The sequence below is a fragment of the Fusarium pseudograminearum genome, chromosome 2 (genome assembly GCF_000303195.2).
Source record: "Fusarium pseudograminearum CS3096 chromosome 2, whole genome shotgun sequence".
Taxonomy (NCBI): domain Eukaryota; kingdom Fungi; phylum Ascomycota; class Sordariomycetes; order Hypocreales; family Nectriaceae; genus Fusarium; species Fusarium pseudograminearum.
The window spans coordinates 7,751,242-7,764,485 of NC_031952.1; the positions used below are offsets into that span (position 1 = coordinate 7,751,242).

The 13,244-nt window shown below is 48.4% G+C and overlaps 4 protein-coding genes across 4 annotated transcripts, besides 2 other annotated features; 1 reads left to right on the plus strand and 3 right to left on the minus strand.

The window, feature by feature from the left end:
- Window positions 1-75: 75 nt before the first annotated feature.
- FPSE_12084 (uncharacterized protein) lies at window positions 76-918 on the minus strand (the record flags this gene model as incomplete). The annotated part of the gene is made up of 1 exon (XM_009265201.1): window positions 76-918. The coding sequence occupies one exon, from the start codon at window positions 916-918 to the stop codon at window positions 76-78; it is 843 nt and encodes a 280-aa protein (XP_009263476.1).
- A 743-nt stretch (window positions 919-1,661) lies between these two features.
- Window positions 1,662-2,066, minus strand: FPSE_12085 (uncharacterized protein; the record flags this gene model as incomplete). The annotated part of the gene is made up of 2 exons (XM_009265202.1): window positions 1,662-1,885; window positions 1,952-2,066. 2 exons carry the CDS (start codon window positions 2,064-2,066, stop codon window positions 1,662-1,664), a joined length of 339 nt encoding a protein of 112 aa, XP_009263477.1.
- Window positions 2,067-4,071: 2,005 nt separating this feature from the next.
- On the minus strand, window positions 4,072-4,688 carry FPSE_12086 (uncharacterized protein; the record flags this gene model as incomplete). Its single annotated transcript, XM_009265203.1, has 2 exons — window positions 4,072-4,365; window positions 4,422-4,688. 2 exons carry the CDS (start codon window positions 4,686-4,688, stop codon window positions 4,072-4,074), a joined length of 561 nt encoding a protein of 186 aa, XP_009263478.1.
- Window positions 4,689-7,156: 2,468 nt separating this feature from the next.
- Window positions 7,157-7,176: a microsatellite.
- A 2,064-nt stretch (window positions 7,177-9,240) lies between these two features.
- Window positions 9,241-9,367: a repeat region.
- A 1,032-nt stretch (window positions 9,368-10,399) lies between these two features.
- FPSE_12087 (uncharacterized protein) lies at window positions 10,400-11,512 on the plus strand (the record flags this gene model as incomplete). The annotated part of the gene is made up of 2 exons (XM_009265204.1): window positions 10,400-11,035; window positions 11,096-11,512. 2 exons carry the CDS (start codon window positions 10,400-10,402, stop codon window positions 11,510-11,512), a joined length of 1,053 nt encoding a protein of 350 aa, XP_009263479.1.
- Between the last annotated feature and the right edge of the window lie 1,732 nt (window positions 11,513-13,244).

Here is a 13,244-nt window from a genome sequence, read left to right on the forward strand (position 1 = left end):
CTTGACGCCTTGCTCCATGCTTGATATCATACAATGCGCACCAGTTTTGTTTCATTTTTTTGTTGCCCGTATTCTCTACGCAACCCCGTTCATCGTGTTGATAGCCCATTGATAACTTCCCAAGAAGATCGCGCCTCCTATCGAAATCCATGTTACTCGCGGCGCTAGACCGGCGAAGAATGCCTTACTACCCTCCTCGCGCATTATCTGGCTGAATATTCTCGACACTGAGACGCTCTCCTTGGATAGCATGACTCTTGTCTTGAGCACGTCAAGCGGCGTAGTAAGCGCTGCAGAGAATCCACCAGCCATGCTTCCATAAAGAGCGCTCTCAGCAGCAGTGACCTCGCGACCATCACGACGGCGACGTCCCCAGGACTTCATAGCCTCCCATAGCGGGAACTGGATCACAGTGAAGGGCACTTCACGAAAAACTGTAATTCCCCAGCCACGGTAGAGCTCGCGCCACATGGGAACAAATCCATGGCTCGAGTACTTGGACAGAATAGCTCGCAGCGCAGCAGCCGAGGAACCACCATGATGTCCAGCCTGAGCACGCTGCTTAACAACCTCGGTCGGCACACGCACAGCACAAGCAGCGATCTCGCCTGCACTAGCAGCAGCCATATGCGTAACGGGAGCTTTCCATCCCGGCGCAGAGGTATTATCCTTATCAGCCAAAAGGCCTTTCACGCTTTCATACGTGCAGAAGAAGAACGCAGCGCCGGGCGCAGAGCCAACGAGCGCAGAACCGATACCACGATAGATACCACTAAATCCTCCCGAGGGGAAGAAGCCGGCTGAGGATTGGAGGCGGGTCTTGAGGGTGTCGAGAGGGAAGAGGGAGAGATCGACGGTTGTGCCGGCGAGGGCGCCTGCGAGGAGGGCGGATTGGAAGGATGGCGGGTCTGCGGACATATTGTTTCGAAGGGTCGGTAGCCTTTTTGTTTATTTCGATTTGAGGGTTTAAGGGTGGTCCTAGGAATGATCAATGGGGCTGGACAAAGACCCCGAAGGAGGAAGAGGGATATTGGGAGCTTCGGAGGTTTAAACCGATCGACCGAGACCGGCGAAATATTGATGATTTGGAGGAGCTCGAGTATTTGGAGTTATCGATAAGAGGAGCTTAGCTTGAGGGGCATCGCGACTGAAGCTACCCTGTATTACTTATTAAACACCAACGCGGCAATTGTTCGAGCCAACTATCAATCCTGTGGTGCTCAATTAATAGTATCGAGATATGATATAGTATTCTTATGGATTTTGTTGGCGATTAAACTGTTGAGCTTAAGGTTTTAGATGATGCTAGTAAAGCTGGGTTGCGATACTTTAAACACCACTCAACAACCAACACAAATGTATGATGACCGCATTGCCAAGAGACAGGTTCACACAAGACAGATAAACTACATTGAGCCATGCCTGTATCAACCTCACAACAGTCCAATTGACCAAAATTCACATCTCTATTATCACCAAAGGTCGAGTCAAGACATCGAAATATTGTCATCGAGACAAGTCTCATTAATAAACTATTTTGCTCAGACTTCCAGTCTATCATCCGGACCTTATAACTCCCAGAACAACAATCCATTGATCAAACCACCAACCGCTCATTCATTCAATCAATCAGCAATTCGAAACACGTTTCTCTCTTTTTTTTACATGTTATCCCGTGTGCTGGTGCCAGCCTTGTGAGTCTCCTCGGCCGCCTTCTTGGTTCGTTCCTGGAGATTCTTGATGTCCTTCTGAGGATCGGTTTGAGATCGGTCAGCCTTGACGGCCTCCTCGCTGTCAGAGGCGAGCTCGGGCTTCCAGTGGCCGCTGCCCTCCTTCTGCTTCTTGAGGGAGTCCTGCTTGTGCTTTTCGTAGTCGACGTCGGTTTCTGCGTAGGGTGTGAGAACGGGGTTTTGTATTAAGATCGTATTGGGTTATTGGAGATGACACTTACGAGTTGAAGACTCCTTGAGACCGAGACGTGTGGATGTGGTGAAGAATCCTCGTCCAAGGATCATCTTGCTAGCCTGCGTAGAGCGCATAGTCATCATGGATCGAGCAGACATCATTTTGGCGGTTGTTATTGGGGAGGTAAAGTGATTATAGACAGAGGAGTTATTTCGAAGGATTAGATGAATTGATGAGAGGAAAAGGGAGAAACAGCTGCAGGAGAAGAAGAGCTTAATACTGCTCTCCTCGGGTATGAGTGTCGACCATTTGCGGGAGAATGACGTCACGAGCATCATCAACTTTACGCCTTCTCTCTTATTCCATTTCTCCTTGAAATGAAGACTCGATGCGTCGTCAATTCTCCACTACTGCCCATGCTACCCCAATTGGGATACATATGGATCTGCTTGCGAAGTTCCTATCGAGGAAGCAAGGTACAGACGGATCCAGGGGGACCCAATTGAGCGGCTGTGGTTGACAATACGGGCTATTTGTTTATCGTGAGAGGAACCAACATTGTGTACTTGTAATGTGGGGTGGAGATTGAATGAGTTTCACAAGCAAATCGTAGGCCATACTCATGACGAACTATAGCTTATTTGTTTATTCCAGTCATAGATAATGGCATGGCGAAGCGCTGTCCAATTGACTATGAGTGGTCAGCTAGACAGTCAATTGAAGAACAGGTCGCCGATGTCTACATCCCAAAGTGCTGTCAAAGGTGACGACATCATCATAGGTAACTAACTTATACAACCATCATGGCAAATCCCTCACTCAAGATACCAAGCATTACATCACTTACTACATGTCACGTATTGCATATTGAAACGTCAAGTTATTTGAACATATTCGTATATTCTCGTCTCGCAGCTATCAAGCCGCGTTGTCACAACCAGACAGCGCCAATACCCAGTTAACAATAGCCACGCAAATGCAGTCTACCGCTGCAGTGCAAAACCAGGCTCGAGGGCCTCCCGTATTCCCAAATAACCTCTTTGTATCTGATCATGACATATGTGTCCCAGGCCCCAACACTCCAGATGCTAGCCAAGGCGAGAAAAAGATATTTGTAAAAGAAGCCCGTCCGACCAGGACAAGGGCGAACCAAACAACGCTCCAAAGTATAAACTACTCCGGTCCCAAAAACAAGGTAGGCCAGCGCTGGTGCTGAAAGCCCATTCCATGAGCAAGAAAACAAAAAGAGGACAAATATATAGGCCGTCCCATGATACAAAGGAAACGAAGGGGCAAAGGTGGTTCCTTTTCTTCTCCCGTTCATTGCAGCAACGGGACAACACCAAAAATTCGACCAACTCCCCGTAATTTCCCAGATTCCATCCCATTTAGGGATCCCAATACTCGCAAAACACCGTTCATCTCAATCCTGATCACCGCCCAAAGATGTTTCCAAGATGCGACCGATCAAATAACACCGGTAAAGACCCCGCTTGCGAAAAAGCACTCCCTTCTATGTTGTTCTTTTTCTCTTGTTGACTTCATAACCCATAACCGCGATGAGAGAAGACATTTTGGTATGAATGGTAGGCCAACCCGCGCCTCCCATGTAAAAATGAAAACAATTGATGCCAAGATAATCCGATACTTGTGCCGCCAAACACCGATGCAATGTCGTCTTAAAAAGCAAAGAAACGCCCGTTCGTGTCTTGAAGCCTCATCTTGCGAGGCGGACACCCAACCCTAGGTATTTGATTTATTGCAAAAATAACAAAATAACCAAGCCGAAAATGGTATCGATCTTTATCAAGCCGTGCCAGTATTATCCTCATTAACTTGTTGGTTTAAAACAAGACATGTCGATTAGGGATGTTTGTACAGGTGAGGTGTAGGTTTGGATGGTAAAAGTAATGGTTGTCGAAAATTGTTGTGACCAACAATGTGAGCAGTCGCATCAAGCGAATACTCCCCAAAAAGCTATTGAGGTAACCAGCCCAGATGATAAGATGATGCCAAAATCAAGTCTTGATCGGTCAATATGTCCGCCAAGATAAAACAGCTGCCAAGAACGAACGGATGTGTGTGTTTACAGTTCAAAGCGCATCGCCAATAGTGCGACACACGAGCCGACCCATACAAGATGCATGGTGAGCGACTACGTGCGGCTTACCATCGGCGAAGAGACTGTTGCATCCTGCCAGGTGATACTGACTGAGGAGGGCTTGACATGGTAATACCAGTAGCAGGGTTGATGATGGGGATGGCATTACGGCCGCGAGTAGCAGAGGGCTGGTGAAGCTTCATGCTTGGCTGGTGCTGGTAGGAGGGAGGAATGAAGGCGGGAGATGTTGAGTTGAGAGAGAAGCCAGGAGCAACAGTGTTGGGGTGTTGCGTGGGAGAAGAGTCGGGAGAGTTGCTGGCTAGTGAAGAACGCTCGGACGCGCTGGAAATAGACACGTACTGCGGGCAACAGGTCAGATTGGTGCGCTGTGAATGGCAGCAGCGGGATAACTCACGTCGTTCTCAGTCAACAGGCCGGGGCAGAACTCCATATCGTCCTCAAGATCAAAAGATCGGCTGGTCTCGAACTTGGTTCGGAAAGAGGAGATGGCCGCAACCTCGGGATCCTTCATGTTCATGTTACGGGGACCAGATCGGAACTGGCGCTGAACTTGTTGAGACATGGAGAGACGAGGAGCTCTGCGATTTCGGCCGGCGTGGTGGTTGTGCGACATGGGAGCGGGGTGCACTGGGTGAGCGTTGTAGGCGTAGTATGCAGACATGATGTGAGTTTGGGCGAAAGTCGCGTTTGTTGTGATTCCGGAATTGGTGCGGGATTAATTAGGTGGGCGATAAAAACACAGTCAAGAAATGAAGTGTTGAGTGGTCGTCGTCAATAGTTGTGATAGACAAAAAATCCGAAAAAAGTCGCAGACAAGATAAAAGAGGTGAGGTTGTGTGGTGAGTTGGAGTTGTAGAAGAGAGTAAGTTTGTTGGTTGATGTAGGTTTTTGGTTACGAGAGATGAATTGTGGGAAATAGAGTGGGAGCGAAGCGAGACGAGGTACAAGAGGAGGGGCGGAGTGAGATTGGAAGGTGACGGGCTGGCTTTGATAAGTAAAATAGAAATGGATGGGGGCAGGCGGGATACCTACAGTTTAGTGACTGCACACCGGGGACGGCGGGCAATGGGCTCTTGTTGGTTGGGGACACTGTGAGCCCACTAAGATCCACTAGAGCCCCCACTAAAGTCCACATGAAGCGCCTGCAGAACAAGGAGATGAGGGTGGGACCATGTTCTGGCAAATCACGACCTGCAAACGGTGGACAGGCTTGCTTTGCCACCTTGTTATGATTGGCATATGAGCAGAGTAGCGTGTGCCACAGTGTAATCTTGGTGGCATGCTACTAGCTGGCCCTGGTCTCTCAGGGTAGGGATGTTGTAGAAAGGCACACAGTCTGCGTTTCTCTGCTCGAGCACAGTACCACCAGCGTGTTCAGAAAGCTAGACAACACACGCATTTGCTAGGGGGCTGAGTGCACGCTACTTGTCCTATTCTGGGCTTGTCTGCACACCAAGCGGTATCCGAAACTCAGCGTCTATCCGACAAGGGTGTGAGCTACTGCACCCACGCTCACAAGCCCAGTGCTAGATTGAAGATTGAATGTCGGGTCGGCTTTCTCGGGGTTCCCCATTCCAACCTCCATATCACTTGACTGCTCTCAGCTTTGTCCCAAACATGCTTGGATCGTGAGACCTTCCCATCCCATCTCAGGGCTGTCACTTTTTTACTGTACAGCACTGTACACCAGACACAGGCTAGGTTAGTCTGCCGGTCCAGGGGTGCGCATTGTTCATCAGGTGAGTGACGGAATCTGGGCTACCCATACAGATGCCAAAACACACAGTGAGAATCCTCCACTTGCAGTCGCAGTCCCAGTCGCAGTCTCAGTCTCAGGCACCATCTCGACCGCGTGCCTCTCCCACTCTCCCACTGCAATTCCCCTGTGCTAGCGCAGGCAAACCCCTTTCTGAACCGTCCCCTTCAAGGCTCTCGCAGTCGTGAGATTAGGCGCTATACCCTGATGCAGCATGCTAATTTTGTCAATTGATTGGATTGCGCGCGCCTGTCCGTTTGTTGACATGCTGAAATTGTTATTATCCACTACCTTGGTCCTTCGCGCTTCATCCATACGGAATTAATTGACTGCTGTTTCTCATCTGCGACAGACGTTGAGCCCCGCAGTTGCAATCAACCTTTCATTAATACCACGGCGCACATATCTGATCTTGGTGTATTGGCGCTGACAAGGCATGGTATCGTCAGGTACATACTAGATATATCATGTCTCGCCGAACGGGGGGCAGTGTATTAGGCGACTTGAGAGGTGCAGTCAAGTCAAGTGCTTGCAGTTCGATGCAGCGCACTGCCGAAGCAGCCCCCAGTCCCAATCGCATCGCATCGTCCATAGCGGGACGGGAAGGGAGGGACGAGCGGAAAGGCAAGGCGTCGGGCAGTTTTGCACTGTAATGGCATCGGGGGGCGGCGATGGCTCAGGTGGATTGGTGGTAGGCAGGCGGTGATGGCTTGACCAGCACGGTACCTTTCGGGGGCAGTGAGCACTAAGGTCTAGCAGAGCACTGTGCATGACCGTCAAAGAAGCCATGAGGGAGGGTTGGCATCAGGCATGACTGGGCAGCCTCGAGACCCTGTCCTGTGCTGTCCATGATGGCCTGGTCTGGACATGGATCCTTGATCGTTTGGAAACGTGGCGGACTGGGCTGGACAAAGGTTTGGCACTGTGCTATTCTGTCATGGCCCCTCCAGTCTGCAGATCACATCCCCCTTCCCTTTGTTGTTGTTTTTGTGCCCTGGTCAGAGGTCGAATGAGATGTTGTTGACCATCAACACACTGTTTCGCCAGTGGTCGAACCATTATCGAAGCGGCCTTCAGGGTTCTTTGGTGCTAAAATAAATGTCGCCACAAGAGGCAAAATGGTTGATAGAAGGATCATTAGCATCATTGTCTGGCTTCTGGAAAATCTTGTGTGACGTGAGTGCCATGATGCTGATCATCGCGATGCTGTAGGGTAGTGGTTCAAGGCATGTCAAAGCCCAGACCATCTTTCATCGCGAACCTTGATCTCGAAGAGAGAAAGAGGTTGACGAGACCAAATGGAATCAAAACACTGTGGCGTTGTCCTCCAAGGTTAAAGGTAACCTCACCCACACACACCTAAAATACGCCAACCCAACCCCAACCCCAACCCACGATTCCAGTCCAAATTGAGTTGCACTACACCGCAGGCTCTCTTTTTGTGTGCAGTGCACCCACCCTGTACTGTGAAGTCGCTCTGCCCGAAGGTCTTTCTTGGCGAGAATCTCTTTGTCGGTCGACATGGCACGGCGGTTGCAACGTCTTTGCGGGCGCCCATTAAAAATATCCAACAGAGATCAGGGTCTCTGTAACACACGAAACACGATCTCCTGCTGGATGTTGTGTACAGAGTACATTAGAGCAGATTATCAGCGATCGTCGTTGAATGGTGAGCACTGACGACGATAGCGATAAGCAAGTGACGACGGCGGCAAAACACACAGCTTGGTAGTTCTTGATATTCAGTGTTTTATGCATATCGTCCATTGTTTCATCATGCTGACAGGTGCTTTCCCGCCAGCCTCATCCTATCTATGGATTCAGAATGCAGCACACCAATTCACCACTGTGTTTGGCTACCTGGTTTTAGAAGATTCTTTTTCTGGTCTTTGATACTGCCTCCTCTGGTGCAACCCAACCCAACCTTTGTTCAGTTCGCATCCAGACCAGATCGTCGCTCGTCTTTATCAAACAAGCAACCACCTTGTCCTGCCCTACCCTGTCAGGCTCTCTACCTGGTCAGGTCTGCTTTGCTTTGCTTCCTCAACGTCAAAGCGTCCCATCAGGGCTGCTGGGCTGTCTCGATTTACCACTAAATTACCGTACCGGACCACGCCACGAGAAACCCTCCTGGTTGTGTCATTTGCCAGGACATCATTGTGGGGACGATGCTGCGTTATCTACACCTATTTTGGGCTGGCTGTGAACTTCATTTGCTTGCAAAGGCCTGTTAGTGATCGTTAGCCGGAGGTTTAAACCTGACGCACTTCTATCGAGACTTGTCGTTGGTATTTCGCCCATGCCGATCGCTCGTCAAGGTCAAGATGACAAGAACCAACCGATCAATCCTGATATTGAACTCCCCGTTCCTAGAGAGCGTCTCTAGATTCTACCCCGAAGGATTTCGAGACCCTTGGCCAAATGCGTAAAGCTTGTTGTTTCGGCTTCCCAGCGTAAACCATATATGGTATTCTAGACAGGTCGCTCTCAACAAACAACAAACGGATAAACTCGGATTTCGGGGAGGAGGCCGTTCAGAACGGTACTGCACAAAGTGCAACAGGTTGATACCCTTAAGGGTCCTGGTGGCAAAAGACGTTGCGTCCAAGTGCCCGCATGCCGTAATACTTGGAGACCATTCGGAATTATCCCAACCTCACTCAATAACTGGGATTAATTGACAGGGGAAGAGAGACATGTCGACACAAATGGTAAAGTTGAAGATTGATACATACGACACTGTTCTCAAAGCTATTCTTGAGTCAGACGTCCTTAGCTCTCTCGCAATCTGCCCACGTTGACGCAATCAGCCATCCATACCCATGCAAGACCCATCCCATCATCAACTCACGATCTCAGCAAGCAACAAGCAGGTGCACGCATCTCAGTCGTTCACAGTTGTTCAATTTTGACCATCACGAGTTCTCAACCCCTCTCTATATCATGAGACGATCCCATTAACTGATGCACACGGCATGCCATAACCCATCACCACACACCGCCATTTCTCAGAGACTCTTTGTCGGCTAGAGCGCTTCCTCCCTGACCTTGGACTGCTTCTGTCTCACCTGGCGGAGAACAAGAGCACAAGTTCCAGTCCGAGCACACACTCGACACTCAGCCCAGACCGCGCCACCCCTTGCTTCAATGCAAGCAACCCCGCGCGCCACACTTTGCGGGGATATCGCTACGTCACCTGACAAGAGCTCTGTTCTATTGACTGAGATGAGAGGTTTCAGCGCTGATTCGTTCATTACTGTTTCTTACGAATACTATTCGAATACTATACGATACTAACCACGATGAGACAAGCAATTGAAAGCATATTGTAAGTCTTGACGCTGTATAGGAACTCTGTACATCTCCAGGACCCAAGACTCCTCACAAAAAGAGTACCTCGCACACCTGAGGTGGAGTCCTCTTAGACCTACAGTCACAAAAAGACATAAACACCAAAAAAAAACATACAACAGCGGGGATTCGCTGGTCGTCACCGACCCAACTACTGATCCGCCCCTTACCAGCTTATCTATGGGAGAGCGGACGGGATCCCGAGTTCTCTGATAGGTATGGTCGTATGTGCTGTGATTGGTGTCAAAGTCGGTATATAGCCTCGACTGTGGCGGGCTTGACTTTTCTCTGGTTGGGAACAATGCAACTTGGAGGAGCAGTAACGCATTCCATGTGAGAATTATATTGGAAAGTCAGAAAATACTGGCATGTCTAGGTGGGTTAGTAGTTTTGGTTGTATACTCATATTCTGCAACAAGTTGAGGGTGTTGTACATGATGCCCTAAATCCTTTCGCTTCTTATAACCATTGGCTTGATTATTGGACTGCCACTGTGCTTTTGTCTCGTGTCGTTTATGTACAGACCGTAAGTTGGTGCTCGGTTAGTTGAGTTTCTGGTCGACTGGGTGAGGAAACATCTAGCTTGGAGACATAGTAGTACTGGCATAGTATATATATTTTATATTCTTGGGCTATGGGGCTTCACCCATACCTCCAATAGATGGACCAGACCAACGGACATGCCATTTAAACTTCCAGTGTACTTTAGTAACATACGGCGTTTACTTTCTATACTTTCCGGTCTTTAAGCCGAAGCCGAAGGCTTGTCGATATACTCCGAATTCTGAGCTGAAAGTTCCGTACGGATTATAAACTTAATATCAACAAAATTTATCTCAATAATTACCTTTCTGTAAGAACATACATATGAAAGAGCAACTGCCTGGCTGTCAATACGGCAACGACTGAAGTTTATGATGTGGAAGACTGATAGAGGGAGCTTGTATCAAGCTGTACGTACAGTAGCTGTTCCTTCCTCAGCTACTTATTGCTTTACCCTAGTGAGGATCACCAATCTAAGCGCTATCAACCGGGATCAATAATGATATAATCCAACTGCATTTTGATTCGTCCTTTTAGCAACTCGAGTTGATATTTCTGTGATGCCGAGGGTTATGCAAGCCGGCACGAATATCCGGAACGGGTCAAGTGTGTAAATCCTCCGATGGTCCCGCAACAGCTCGCTACGTCTTGGCTTTTTCTCTCTCGTGTAAGCAAACTTGACTCATCCTCAACACAAACTGAATATCGCCCATTGCTTCGAAATGGACAAGTTTAATAGCTTGCCAAGCTCGTTCATGACACAAACTTTGTTTGTTGCCAAGTATTTAATACTGCCTATCATTCTCATCTTTATTCTCTCGCGTGTAATCAACAATCGATCTGTTTCTAAGTCTTCGCTACCTCTGCCAGCCAACGATGAAATTGTACGCCTGCGAGTATACCCCATCAAGTCATGCCGGGGCTTTGATGTAAATTCCACAAAGCTTCTGCGTACAGGTCTAGACTTGGACCGTAACTGGATGTTTGTCACGGCCGAAAAGCGTGAATTTATCACCATCAGGACAAACTCCAACATGACTCTTATCACTACGGCTTGGGACACAGTCACGGATATGCTTACTGTCACTCTAAACGGGTACTCATTCGAAATACCAGCTCATCCCACGACTCAATGGCTTGAGAAGAACACCGAGCTGACCAAAGCGGGCATTTGGGGCGAGCAGACCGATGCTTGGGAATACTCAGCCATGCTCACAAAGCCCATCTCAGAGTTCCTGAAGATTGATGTCCGTCTGGTATACAAAGGACCTACACCCCGAGTCCTACGTGGCAGTGGTACTCCTGAGCGTCTGGGTCGTACCGAAGCCACCAAATTCGCTGACATGATGCCTGTGCTGGTAAGTCACGAGCTTAATGACAAGACATCTAGAACTTTGCTAACGTGAGACACGTGCAAGGTTGCTTCCATGGCGAGCATGAACGAGTTGAACGACCGTCTCGCTAATGCCGGAGAGGATAAAATCGAGATTGATCGCTTCCGACCAAACATTATCATTCGCGGCAGTGTACCGTGGGTCGAGGATGGATGGAAGACTCTGCAAATCGGAGAAGGTGAACATCGTCTTGACCTTGACGTGGTCTGCCGCTGCCTGCGATGCCAGGTGCCCAATGTACACCCTATTACGGCCGAAAAGCACCCACGCCAGCCTTGGAATCAGATGATGAAGTACCGAAGAATCGACGCCGGGCTCAAGTTTAAGCCAAGCTTTGGAATGCTTTGTGCACCAAGTGTCGAGGGACATCTTGAGGTTGGGATGAAGTTTCAAGTCAAGACTATGACGAACGATCACTTCTTTATCAGCCCGATGAAGTAAATCCGAATGAGAACAGGACAACGAGGCGAGAGATAACTGTTAGTGTCGACTTCATAATGGCAAGGCCCGGGAATCGCAGAAAACTTGAGTACACTCGTGCAAAGGACAGAACGACTTGTGCATTCCATGTAACCTTGCACCATGCCTTGGGCTATTCATTTTCTGTAACCTTAACTTAGCTAGGCCTTGTGTTCTCTTCCCCCAGGACACTAACAAAAATACGCCTGCATGTTGTACAAGTGGCGATAGACCGGTGTTACAGACGGTTCATGTACCACTTTGCTTGGCTGTAGTGCATTTGACCAGAATAAGAATAATATGTTATAGCCCGTTGCTTGTTACGGTAATACTGAAGATGAAGTTGAAACGTGCAGTGTCCAGGAGGTTTCTGCCACGGATCTAGACTTATGCACGTTCCAAGTCATGACAACACATCCTACTCCAGTAGAGCTCAACACAGCCTTGATTTAATAAGTACCAATAAGGAGACTAAACGCAGGGCTGCGTGATTAATCATGTATTGGCGTTCATGGGGAAGAGTGCCTTGTGGTTCTGGCTTGGCCTCTAAACCATAATTTGTCATAGGTCCGAATATCCCCAGGAACATTGTAATTTGAAAACTGGGTGTTGGATCTGCCTAACCATTAAAGAGATTCTAACATAGTAGAGCCCTTTAGACCAGTTACGAACTTTGCCGGACTGCAATACTGACCTAAGTATAAATAAAGGGCTGCAACGCCTAGCTGTCATCACACGATAGGTTGATTAGCCGGGACACATCATCAGTCACACATGGCATCTAAGAGAGACTAATGCTGTGCCTTTGTAGCGGTGAGATCGTGACTAATGACTGTGAACCTTTGATATACGACGAATTTCAAAAAATGATATGTAGAAACGCCCGTTTCTTTGCAAGGACCATGCTCTAGCGTGGGCTGAACGAACAACAAACGGACCCATGCGCATCGAGGCCTAAATTATTGTTAGGCATGATAAGCTAGAAGAAACCTTTACCTTTTTCCTTTGCCGTTTAGTGTTATGGATGGTGGCAAAGAATCAAGTATGGATCTGTAAACTCCAAGCGAAACACTCTAGGCAAGACTGTCAGCGGGAAGGTGAACAGTACTCACACCACACTGCTTTCTGAGCATGTAATTCCCTACTAATAGCCAAGTAATCATATGATCAATGTAAGTTCGTATTTATTCTTCGCCACGTGATATTACCAGACTGCGGCCTGGGCTGCATGTCGTGATGTTAGCACCACACTGTAAGCCATGGGCGCCCTCTTTGATCTGGAGACATAGTTCTTTCAAGGAAATAGAACTCCTGATAGAGTCATCGACTGCCTAGTCTTTTAACTAGAACGACTGGGGTTGCCCAGTTATTTCTGCTTCCGTTTTAGTTGTCTTTGACACACGAACAAAGGTGTAAAAAGGGTGGATTGGAAGAGGGCTATGAAACACTTCCTAAACAGCCTGTGAAAAGCCCAAACCCATAAATCTTTTTCACTTACAAGGCTGCAGCTTGTCATTCCGGCGAGAAGGTTGACTTTGTGATTCATTGGCTGTGGCAAGGCGCTTCGCGGGGCAGTTTTTTTAAGTGGCACAAGCTTACAATTCAATTGCACAGCCTCCGTAGCTTCTTTCAAAGCAATCATAATGGTCTAGATTCATAAATCTCTCATCATCCCCGACAACTCCAGCGCAATCGCCTACCAGAAACCAATAAT